This window comes from Plectropomus leopardus, chromosome 3 (genome assembly GCF_008729295.1).
Source record: "Plectropomus leopardus isolate mb chromosome 3, YSFRI_Pleo_2.0, whole genome shotgun sequence".
Taxonomy (NCBI): Eukaryota; Metazoa; Chordata; class Actinopteri; order Perciformes; family Serranidae; genus Plectropomus; species Plectropomus leopardus.
In genome coordinates this window covers 11462684-11475579 of record NC_056465.1, presented here as the reverse complement: position 1 = coordinate 11475579, position 12896 = coordinate 11462684, and the positions used below count along the sequence as shown (strand labels likewise).

The window sequence follows — 12896 nt, the reverse complement described above, 5'->3', positions numbered from 1 at the left end:
AGCAATAAAGACAAGGCTAGGGCTAGTTTGGCTTTGTCCAAATTAAAAAAAGAAGCGACTTCTCGAAATCGCTGCCCTAAAGCTTAAACTAGCACCAGATTGGCTTAGTTTAGCAATAAAGACTTGAAACGAGGGATAAGCTAACCTGGCTATGTCCAAAATTTAAAAAAAGTCGTAAGTTTGTCAGTTAACATGTACATCTTGTTTATTTATCTTCTACAAAAAAAAGAAAAGTGTAAACTCAACAAGTTATGGTTTTAAGAGGAGGTTTGGGGCAGAGTATTTCTTGGCTTTACAATCTATCATACCAGGCTGGGGTGTCGATGGCTGAGTGGATAAAGCAGGTGCCCCATGAATGAGGGTGGTGTTTTTGCAGCAGCGGCCTTGGGTTCGACTCCCGCTTGAGGCTCTTTGCTGCATGTTGTTCCCTCTCTCTCTCTCTCTCTCCCCCTTCCATGCTATTGATCTGCCCTGTCCAATAAAGGCTAAAATGCCAAAAAATAATCTTTGTAAAAAAAAAAAAAAAGAGGGAAGTGGAGTGTGGGGGGGTGGTGGGTGGTTTGGTGGGTGGGGGGGGGGGGGTAAATTTCTGAACAGAGCCAGGCTTGTTGTTTCCCCCTATTTCCAGTTTTTTTTTTTAAAGATTTTTTTTTTGCTTTTATTGCCTCTACGGCTGCTGCGGCTGCTGCGGCGAGGATCCAACCTCTGTATATGGGGCGCCACTCTATCCACTGAGCCACCAGGCGCCCCGACCTATTTCCAGTCTTAATGCTAAACTAAGCTAACAAGGTGTTTTCTTTTCATCCAACTCTAATCAAGGAACCAAATAAACATTTCTCAAAATGTCAAACAGTTCCTTTGAAAAGGTGACTTTGGTCTCAGCACAGAAGTTGCTGTGCGTTTTTGTTCAGGTGTCATCATGCTTTCTTTTGCCTTTTCCCCTAATATGATAAGGAAATTTCTGTCTTGATTTAGGTTAATGTCAGTCAGGCCAAGACGTCTCCTCACCCTCGGAGTGTGGATCCAGCCGAGGAGAATGACGCAGATGATGAAGGGGAGATCTGGTACAACCCGATCCCTGAGGACGACGAACCGGAGATGTCTCACCGATCCTCTGTCCGGCTGCTGGTCCCCCCACGAGCAGAGCTCCAGAGGAGGCCAAGCAGGGGCGGGGATGTGGGTCACGGTAGCAGGAACCCGGGGAGTGGCGGCAGCGGCGTTGGGCCGGAGGCGCTAGGGGAAAGCCTCGGTGGCGGTTCAGGAGATGGAAGTCAGGGGAATGCTGTACATTCCACAGAGGCACTACATCTGCACAGACAGATGCTCGCGTGCAAACCTCAGGAGGAGGGGGGGCCTTCCACCAGCAGAGCCACAGGTAAGGCAAAAAGAAAGACACACACATCCTCTCATTCTTAGTTTCCTTTGCCTCCTGCTTTTTGTCGACTTCTTCATTCCGTCTTTCCGTCACATTTCTTTTTTTATTTGTTGAGGGCCAATTATTTTCTGTCAACTTGTCTCTCAGCCAGTCACATTTTTGCGGTTGTTCACACCTTGAGCACAAATTACAGCTGTTGTTGAAAATGTTTCAATCAAAGGATCAGCAGAACTGTTTTCTGCATTCTTGGTTTACTATAGAACTACTAAGTATTTAAGTGAGAAGTTTAAGACAGTATAGCAAAAAACGTTTTGCTGGTGTAAAATTCAAAATTTCTTTATCTAATCTATAACAAATGCAGCCGTCCTAGCTCAGTTTTTCCTCGTTCAGTTGTGTTTGATAGGAGCAGGCAGGAGCTGTGGCTGTCTAATCATATCACTCCTTATCAGTGTCCCTCATTAGTTAAACTCAGAGAGACATTAGCCAGGAGGAATTCAGACTAGGCATTCCTCAGAGGAAAGAATATCCATTTACTTGTGACTGCAGTTCACACAGAGTGCTGTGATCTTTGTAAATTGGTGCTTCTTAAAGATTCCTTTTAGAGCTCTCGCCTTGAAAGCTTGCTCATTAAAACTGCTTTTATCATGTGTGCAAACACAGAAAAACAGATTCATGACCTGCACAGTTTAAGCAGAACTACCACTAATAAATTGGAGTGCTCTCTCTGCACTTTTTGATTTACTTGTTGTGCTTGGAGATTGTTGACAACTCAACTGGTCTGTAGTGAAGGCATAATGATGACAGCCAGCACACGGCTCCCTGTCTCTTAATAAGCTCAGTGTGTTTTTTTCAAACTTCCGACTTTTTGTTCTCTCTGATGTGGCAACATAGTAGTTTGAACCAATTGGCACATCTTGAGCTGAGCCTATAATTACAACTTTTGACAACACTTTTCTGTGGCACGCAACAGTCATTTCTAGTCGCAGGAGCACAAAGCGAGGCTCAATCGTTTTGGGTGTGCTCAGCGAAATCTAATACTTAAGCTTTAGTGTTCATCGCCACAGTTTTATTGCAGGAATGAAAACTTGAGATGATCTCAGGAATAACTTATTTTTCCCTGAAATTCAACAGTTTTAACCACAAGTTGTTGAGACATGTTCCTATACATTATACAACATACTTTATACATAACAGTTATCAGTACATATAACAAAGCAGTTTATTTTGAAGAGTGGGAAGGTCTTAAAGGGATAGTTTTGATTTTTTGAAGTGGGGTTGTATGGGGTATTAATCTATAGTCAGTTTGCACGCCTCCAGTTTGAATAAGCAGGCAGGAGTCCAACAGGGAAGATACTGCCGTGGATAGAAAATGATTTTGAGTATACGCTATTTTGATGGTATTTTCACATCTTTACCTGTCAGTCAGATGTCCTATTTCGATGAAAAAGCAGTGAACAACTTCAGTTCCCAACCTCTGCTCTCATCAAAGTCACTAGACTCTATTGAAAATAACAAGGATTTTAGCACTTTGAACTAGTGCTGCACGATTTGGTAAAAATATGCGATTGCGATTATACTGAACAATATTGCGATTTGCAATTGTGATTATGATAAAATAAATAAATGAATAATGATATCATCAGTCTACCTTCTTGGTTATAAAGGAAAATGTAGAGAATAATAATAGTTTTGAAGTGTGTATTTCTCAACTCAAAACATACAAATATTAAGTAGAGTTTTCACAGTACTGTTTTCAAAATAACTTAATATTTAAAAAGTAAGTTTTTTCCATAAACTGGCTAAAGTTTTCTTCTTGGCTTTGGCTACAGGTGGACTTTCCACATCCAGGCCACCCTCCTCCATTAATACGCAAATTTCAGCCTTTTATGCGGTTACATAATCGCACAGCTTGAAATCGCGATTGCATTTGCGATTAGATTAATCATGCAGCAGTACTTTCAACACAGGAGCTGCTGGTTTACCGCTGCCTCGATGAGATAGTTAGTGTTATTGTGAGACTTTGGTAAATTTAAACTAACCCTCTAGTCACACAGTAACACTAACAAACTGATGGGGGCAGGGGTACACCGGCAGCTCCTGTGTTCAGTGATGATAAATCACCGTTTTTCTTAATGGAGTCTGACTTTGAAGAAATGATCTAACAGTTTCATTTTCCTGTAGAAAATCACTGTCTGATGGAGGTGAAGCAGTGAAAATACTCTCAAGATAGCAGACTCTCGCAAACTGGCAACATTTTATTTTTGTGTGGGACTTTTTTAGGTGGCTAAAGTACATTTTGTGGCTAACCCCTCCACAGTAGCAAATTACTTAGCTTCAATGTCAGACTCCAGCTTGCTTCTATGGGGGCGTACCGATTGACTTCTACTGTTTGTCATATACTGTCTATGGATAAACACCTCATACAACTCCAGTTCAAAAAAACCTGACCTATCCCTGTAACCTCTTAAGGTGTGGCATTATCTTCCCGAAACAAATCTGCCTGTGACAAGGACACAGGTTAGATTGGCTGCTTATAAAGTCCTTGATCCTCATTGACTGGCGTCAAACTCCTGGCTGTCTCTGACATCACATGTGGCTCCGTCCTGAGAGACTGTCCTTGTAGGATTAGGATTAAACCAGTCCCTAAAGAGTCTCAGCGTACCAGCACAAGAAAGGCACTAATCATAGCACACAAAGGTAATGCAATCTAGGCTATTTCTGCCTGCACCTTTAGATCGGTTTCAGTCTTATTTTGCAGTCCAGATGAAATTTGCTGGTTTCATTAGGGGCCTTTCATGCTAGGTAAGCAGATGAGGCGACATAAATGAGGAGAGAGCGTTGAGAGTTCGCTTGATCAGCATTTCTAACAGAGAAGGAATCTAGTTCTAAGCTCCTGTGAGCAGAAAGCCTTTTTTAAACATTCACTGAGCCATCTACCTATTTAAAAAGCACTTCATTTTCCACCACCTTGCTTCCACCCAAAGACCTGCGCCTCATTCACATCCTGTAATAAGAATCTCTTTAATGAGAGTAGCAGGTCTGTGATAGTGTGGATTTACTGGTGCTCTGACTGGTTGCTGTGAAAATGAGAAGCGGGAGCACAGAAGTGTTGTTTTTTTTTCCTCTGCCTCCCGCGCCGGAACTGCCTCCCTCTTTGCTGCTGTGTTGACTTTGCAATTGATTCCTGTGGGTTTGGCGACGCCATCCCACACTTCACTGCAACAAAAAACGAGCAACAAGCCCGGCTACGTGTCATCAGAGAGGAAACGTTCATTACTGGTTGTTCGTGTGTGTTTTGTCTTGTGGGTGCAGTGGGCAAAATCAAAAGGAAGGGTAGGGAGGTAAAGTATTGCTTTAGTTAGAAACCTCCTTCACCTATAGAAATTGATGTGTGTGTGTGTCTCTGTGTGTGTGTGTCTCTGTGTGTGTGTGTTGTGGTTGCTGTTAACTCAGTTTAACTGCAGAATGACGCTGCACTCCTCCTCCGCTCACACTGGTTGGTAGGGTTTGAGGATGGTGGGCAGGAGTGAAAATGACAACAGCTTGCTGTGGGTGCTCACTGCACCTTGCATTCAGTGTCCCATCTCTTCACTACAGGGTCAAACTGGACCTGTTTAAGAAGGTGTATAATTACAAAAACACACTTTTTTATGAAAGCTTTTGTGTATTGTACCCTGATCTTCCAGATAAACTGGACCTTTATGGCGATTTTTCCGCTCATACGCACTGAAATACCAAAGTTGATGAGCTGTTTGCTTGCAAACTGCAAGATGATGCTTTAAAAGTGAAATAAGTGGATTTCTTTTTACCACCCTGCAGCACAAATGATCATAAAATATATGCTGTGGTTGGAAGGTTATTGATCAGAATGATCCTTTTCCAGTGATCTGACTTATGCATACTCTATCAGGAAAACATATCTAGTCATGGATAAAAGTCATGGATTATTTAAGGGGCTATACCAGTTGTTTTGCCATTTGTATACATAGGCTATATAAAATTAATCAACATAGCTACCGTGATGTCACCCATTAGTTTGTAGACCGGGTTTTTTGACCATGAAATGAGCATATTTGGATGAGAGACTGGATCTGACTGTAGTGGCCCCTCCCTTAAATATAAGTAACTTTAAGCCTGAAGAAATTTAAACAGGTGAGTTATATAAAAATACAACCCCGTACAGTTGTCATGAATGTTGACATTAGCTATAGAGACCAAAAATGTTTTTGTATTTTAACATGGGGGTCTATGGTGATTGACTCGCTTTTGGAGTCAGCCTCAAGTGGATATTAGAGGAACTGCAATTTTTGACACTTCCACATTGGCTTGATTTTTCAGCCTAGGAGGTTGCTGCTTTGTTTAGGCCCATTAACAGCAACTCACACATGATTTGCATAACAGCTGCCTATTCTGAAAACTGGATGTTGCATTACAATAATGTCAACATTTTATGCAGTAAATGTAATGCAGTGCAGACCTTTCAAATTGCTGTAGTCTTCTATACCATGCAACAATGAATGCAACTTGATGTACACTGGGATGGATTTCACAACTCAAGAAAGTTTCAGAGTTGTTAAGACTTTTAGTAGGAATACAGTAGTTACCTGAAATAGCAAGAAATGCATTCAAAATCAAATGTACAACATGCATTTGAAAGTGGTCTGCGAAATTGTGAAATTCATTATTTATGGTTAAAAGGCTGAATCATGCAAAACATTGGACATCTTCATGAAAGTAAATAGCCAAATAGAAAATGTTACACCAAACTACACTGCACTTAACATGTGTTGGTTTGTACTAACATTATTGTTACCACCACAGCGAGCAGTATCTTTACCACTACTACTGCATGTGTGTTGAGGATACCACATCATATGTTGCCTAACCACATTTTTGCAAATGTGCCCATGCCGCCCAGGGAAAAATGGACTTTGAAGTGCGTCTTGACAAAGTTGTTAAGTACAGAACACAATGAGTGCAGCCATAGTGCTCAGCTTCACTGTTTCAGTCTCATCGTTTCTTCATAGATATGAGCCCATACAGACTCCACTTTATCTGCAGTGCTTAAGATTTGACAGGCCTTTCGTTGATTAAGCACGAATAAGAGTGCCTGCTGAATTAATGAAGCAGTGCAGATGTAGATGACTCTCTGCGACTATAGCGTTCCTCTGTTTGGCTGGCTGGTTCTTTTTCTCTCACCGGATACACTCCAGACTCCTCGTGTGCTGCCTATTGACTGACTTTTTGTCCATCTGAATGCTCTATTTGTATGGAGAATAATGATTGATGGACTTTGGGGGTGGTGAGCATGGTGTGTTCCCAATCTCTTGTTCCCTTTAGCGCCTGTTTGGGGGAATCTGACTTGGCCAGCACTCAGAGTGGGATCAGAGCTATTTCTGGGGGTTGTTTTGGTCACGCTGGCTGCTGAGTTTGAGAGTTGGCCCCGGCTGCTAAAGTTACATGAGAGTTCAAGCCTCCAAGCTCCAACCTGGAATCTAATCTCGGCTGACGATTGCACGTTTGGGTCTGGAGGAAGTCAACAAGTCAGAGGAGCAACAATGTGAGAGCAGCACTTCAAAACCAGAACAAATTCCTTAGCTTGGCGATAGATGTGAAGTTCAGGTCACATAGTTCTCTCATGGCTTGTTCTTTCTGGTCTGTTCTTCATTTTATCACCAGCTGCAGAAAACTGTGCTGCTCTCCATTTTGATGAATAAAGGATTTTATCTGTGCACGCTAATGCAGAATCCTTCCTCAATTGGTTATGCATGCATTTGGGGTCACAGTAGTATCTGCAGTTTAGTCAGAAGAGAATAGTGTGGCACGGTGTACGGATACCAAAAAGGTATTACAATATCCTGATGCTCAAAACGGTACAATACCCCATTTTATTAGTATGGTATTTTAATGACATTGTTTTTCTTAATGCCGTATTTCCTAAATTCCTATGAGTTTATCAATGTGCGACAGAAGGTCAGTCTGTGTGTGTGTGTGTGTGTGTGTGTGTGTGTGTGTGTATGCAGCACTCTGCAGGGCTTGACATTCATGCTCAAACGGGGCAAGTAAACCTAGTATAGGAATGCCTCATACTGTTGTCCGATCAGGAAAGTGAAAAATACATGTGATGTCAAATGTAACTGAAAATAAACTACTGTATCGCTGAAGCAGAGTTTTTCCAAATGAGCTGCGTGCACAAGTCTGTCTCACCACAAAGCACTGAACTGGAGAAAAATCAGACATATGGGACACGATTGAAGTTAACTCTGGGGTTGATGATAATAGGGTTGTACCCGATTCAGACTTGCTTTGTTTTGTCCAGAAGCTAATGTTAACTGTCCTGCCTTTCAAACGAGGGCTCCAGTGTGGTTCCATTATTTTTCTGATATTTTTGGTTTTTGCCATGGTATTGTTTCTAAAGATAATGTTGGTATTGTGACAACACTAGTGGAGAGTCTGATCCTTACCATGCGTTTGATAAGAAGTTTTCCAAGAGTGTTTTTAACCTTCAAGTATTAAGGGCTGTTTATATATCTTTTATATAATTAAATGGTATAAAACATTTCCCAGAGCCTAAGGTGGTGTCCTTATGTTGCCTGTTTTTGGACCAAAAACTAAAAGATTTTCAAAGTATGTAAAAAAAACCAAAACATTTATTCTCTTTGGTACTACCTGCAGGGTTGTGCAATCGATGACACACTTTCTTTGCTGGAAATCAAGCCTTCATTTTCCTTCATTTTCCCGGGAGATGGTACCTGGTGGCAGAAAGAAGTGCATAGTAGTGAACGCAAGGCTTACATGGAGCCAATCTAAACGCAGATGATGTCATGATACTATAGCCAATAATTTGACCACATTATCTTTATATAATAAGTTAGAGCAAACCTGTGCATTTCTACATTATAAATATAATGATATGAAATAATTGCAGTAAAGAAGCATCGTTGTAAAATTGATTGTGTCTCCATTAAATATTTACTGCTGAAAAAGTTTTTTGTTTGTATTCATATATAAAAAAACAAGTCATCTGTCAGCGCTCAACGTGTAGCTGTTAGTGCCTTGTTGTTTGGATGGTGGCGGTGCAGCGAGGCCGGTGTGGCTGCAGGCTGTCTAGAATTAGCAGCCACTGTGTTGGTGGAGTTACAGCAGGGCAGGAATGCTTGCAGTGGTAGGCGAGCTAGGCTACATGAGGGCTGCTTTGGCAGGGGGCCATGTTGTGCTAGTGAGAAGGCCCTGCATGCTTGGATATATTAGCAGGGGTTTTGTAACCATTGTCATGAAACGGCCGGGGCTCCCGCAGCCCCTGAAAGGCCTTCCAGCGCTGAATGATTTAGAGCCAAAAGGAGAGGAAGCAGTGCAGAGCCTGGCCTCGGTCACCGAGCGAAGAAACCACAGGACAAGTATGCCATTCACCGGTTTATTTACACTCCCCTTGTTTGTCAGCACTCCCTGGTCTTTTCTGTTTTTACATTGAACATACACATTTGGCAGACATGCTTGTACAGACACACACGCACATACTCAAGTGAATACAAATGGTTTTACAGGGGTAATCAGGGACAGCAGATTACTGTCTCCCTCCAAGGCTTATCAGAGTATGCTCACACAGTGACACACACACACACACATTCTCACATTGTGGTAGGTAAAGCACCTAATATTGTTTCACAGGAAGGCATTTCACATTATCCGACTATTATTTACAGCTTGGCGTTTGCTAGAGGGACAAGTTGGCTCTTGATGGAGGATACAAATATCAGGCCTATTCGATAATGATCAGGTCTTCCCTCACACACACACATGCTCACACACACCCTCCTCGTGCACCTGTCTGGTGACAGCGTTTTGAAAAGCCCTCTTCGTAAATTCCTGGGCTTTGTTAAGAGGTGTCGGCCGAGTGCATGAGGAGGTCTGCAGGGTCACAAAGGGCATGTGTGTGTCTTTATGCATGCATATTTACATGCACTCTCTCTTTGTGTTACAGTAATATTGTGTGTGCATGTGCATGTTCAAGCATTGGGGGTGGACACAGTTACCCAGCTCAGGTGTCAACCAGAGAAATGCAGACCTTTTGCCCTTTGACCCTGGAACATGGCCCTGGAGGGCTGGGTGTCAAACCATCGGCCCTGAACCTCAGCTAGTGAGGTGTCGCATTACTCCCCTGGCTACTGCCACAAGGCCAAAGGCTACAGAGGACACAGCTGCGTGTGTGTGTGTGTGGACCACAGTCATTAACCATGCAGCAGTCATTAACTGATGTGCCTTACAGGGATCGTGGACATTGCCCCAGTTCTTGATGATTATCAAGTAACTGGAACAACAGCAGGATGCTGATGGACGTTGTTTTGTTGATGTTGATTGTATCACATAGTGAAGTAAATGGGCACTGATGCCGCATTTTTTATAGGTATCACATGTAGCAGTGTGATTGAAATCAGAATCAAAATATTGATAGCATTATCCTGATATTGATTAGAAGTAAGAATAGTTATTGATCACTTTCTGAATACCAGCCAAGTACTGCAAAATGTGATACTTGATACAAAACAGGTGGTTGTTTTTTATGGTTGCTTATTATTCTTTGCTCAGATATCTACATTAGGGAACTTTTGTGACTTATATTTTTATGTAGCACTGATGCAGTGAGCTATTTAGCACATATATATAACAATAAATACCCATAAATCATTCCAACTCAAGGAAATAGTGGAGTCCACACCGTTGCTATAATGATGACGATAATGATGTAAATGAACAACAGCATTGTCTTCAATAATTAGCAACATCTTCTTTAAGTGAGATGTTGTCTCATGTGTGCCATATGTGTAATTATGGACACATTATGATCTCTATTACTTGCTACTTATATTTAGTTCAACTCACTTTTATACATACATTCCAATATCACAAATCACAGTTTGTGTCAACATATGGTTCCCTCTGTCCTTGGACCCTCACAGCATGCATAATACCTTTCATTCTCAATAGTACTGTAATGTAATACTCAACGCAATATGTAGAGAAATTAATACTATAAAAGAACTCAAAGTTAAACTGTGTTTCATGTTTGGGGAATTTCACTCCTGATAAACCTTGTTTCAGACCTGACCAGAGCTCTCTGTGTACACGACCCCACCCCAGATGTTGTTTGGTGCGTTTGCACCTCTAGAGGCCTCCACCCATGTTCTCCCTTCTCAGAGCGCCTCTGTGTCTATTATTGGCAGGAAGCTGTGACAGGGAAGGCTACTCAGCCAGAGGGGAAAGGAGGCTAAACATGGTTTGGTGAGGAATGTGAGAGAACAGCCGTGTTCATTTGTACATTCACCAGCCAGCCTGCCAGCCTTCCAGTCGACCATCCAGACCTCTGAGTGCCTGGACAAGGGGCGCCTTTGTCCCCCATCTGCTGGCTACACCCTGCCCTGCTTCTGCCCCCCATCTTACCCTTCTCTCCATCCTGTTGCACCTCCTCTGCCTCCCTCTTTTCACTTGTGGGCCCTCGCCCCAGAATAGCACAGCAGGTCCCCTCTGAAAATAGAGCTGGTGATGTTGGCAGGGTCAAGCTCTCTCTCTCCCTCCTCTTTCTTCTTTGTATCTCCCTCTCTCTCTCTGCGTGTGTGTTTCTCTCTCTATTACAGAATCACTATTGTTTCTGAGGTTTACTCAGAGAAAGTAATTGATTAAAACAACAAAAGCATTTATATGTGAAATGAGAAATCCAAAATCATGAATTAAATGATCATCTTTAAATGTCTAAATAGCTCATCAGCCGAATATCTTTTTAACTATCTAGGCCAAGTCTAAAAGCACTCCTACAAGGCTCACAGAAGGTAAACTCTTCCTGCAGAGTCATGTAGTCCAGCATTAATCTCCCATGGGCCCATGCAGCGAGGTATTCCCTCTAAAGTGTAAAAAAGGCAGGGTAGCCATGGAGGAAATCTTATTAAGAGAGCTCTGAATGTAGAAAATAGCTGTTTTTCTGTTTGAGACCAGCTCAAGCTTCCCATTGAGCAAATAGCAGGATACCTGTAATTTGACAAATTCCACTTTAATCACTCAAATGGCTTGGTGCCAATTATTTCTCCGTCTCTTGCCAGGTAAATTATTTGAAAGTGGAAAATGACTCAAAGGGTAGTGATGGTGATGGAAATCTTTGGAAGTAATCGTGTAGAAGGTGCATTGGTACATTAATTTTTGTTGTTATTAAGGCAGTTACAGTCAGAACATACTAATGGATGGAGGCAAAAAAACATTCAGACATGTTACCAGTGATGTTACTACTAAAAATAGTGACAGCAATTGTTGATAGACTCTTAAACATGCATTAACTGATTTCAGGGCAGCGGAAAAACAAGACACAAACTCCACACTGACAAACTTTAAAGATGATATGGCTTTACAAAGCACTTGCCTATTTACACATCTGGCTGATAAGGAGTAATATAAGCACTTATTTGGAGTCCTGTTTCAGTCTGAAAGTCCAATATTTGCTCCCCTTTTAGCTCTGTTTTTTGTCTCCACCAACTCCTGAGGGTAATATCTGGCTCTTAAGCTGTTAAATACTCCACTATGTTCACCATCTAGCTGCTGACTTTGTCTTCCTGCAGTGTGGTGCTTGGTAGGTACTGTACAGTTGGTGTGTAGAGCTTTTTTTTTGCCGAAAACAGCCTTCTGTGGCTGAAAATGACACTGATACTCCTTTTCTACCAACACGGAACATGTTCTGTTCTGGTTTGCGCACCAAATTTTGAACTGTTCTCAGCAATTGGACCCATAAATAGATTAGTTCAGAAACTTGAAAGTTGGTTCCAGGCTAGAACCAAGAAAAAGCAGGTTCTCCTTGACATGAAGTGCGGAACATGACAACATCAGTGGGTGTATCATATTCTACAAATTGTAAAATGTGGATAAAGTCTTGCACGTAATATTCTTGTATGTCTTCTTATCATTAGACCAATATTTAGCAAATGCTTGTTATTTGAAAAAAAAAAAAAAAAAATCTCTTACTTTAAACAGCTCACTGGTAATCAGTGCAATCTTCCGTCTTGCTATGTCTGTTTGCTTCCGCTGTGCGAAAAACCCTGGCTGGTTTGTTATATAGCACCAAGTTTCCAAGAATCCTGAACTGGTTCAAGAGCAAGACATAATTCTGTGGAAAGGTGTGTCAGAGCAGTGCGAGAACCAATATAGTAAAGTTACAGGCCTTCAAACCAAAATGGTGAGCTGAAAGCCAGTAGAAATCTCTTTGTAGCTTTTGGAAACTACAAACTTAGCTGATAATTCTCTGTGGCTCTACATGTGACACTTTTCACGAAGCACATAGACATTTGAATCAATGTTCATTGAATAATAGTGATTACAGCAGCTTTAGATATTGTAAGATTATTAGCCCAGCCACAGAGACGCTCTTGTTGGGTAAGCGACCTGTTGAAAAAACAACATGGATAAAATTTAAAGCCACGGCTCTGTCCTGTAGACTAAACAATGGCTGTCACTCCTGCGTAGAACTCTAGACCCTAAAATTTCA

General features: G+C 41.8%; 1 protein-coding gene across 2 annotated transcripts in view; it reads left to right on the top strand.

Moving 5' to 3' along the window:
• The window catches only part of syde2 (synapse defective 1, Rho GTPase, homolog 2 (C. elegans)), a 52776-nt gene that overhangs the window by 13034 nt on the left and 26846 nt on the right, over window positions 1-12896 (top strand). For both annotated transcript variants that reach the window (XM_042514552.1, XM_042514560.1), the window contains exon 3: window positions 976-1375. In XM_042514552.1, the coding sequence (XP_042370486.1) occupies window positions 976-1375 (400 nt within the window). The remainder of the gene's footprint in view (window positions 1-975; window positions 1376-12896) is intronic.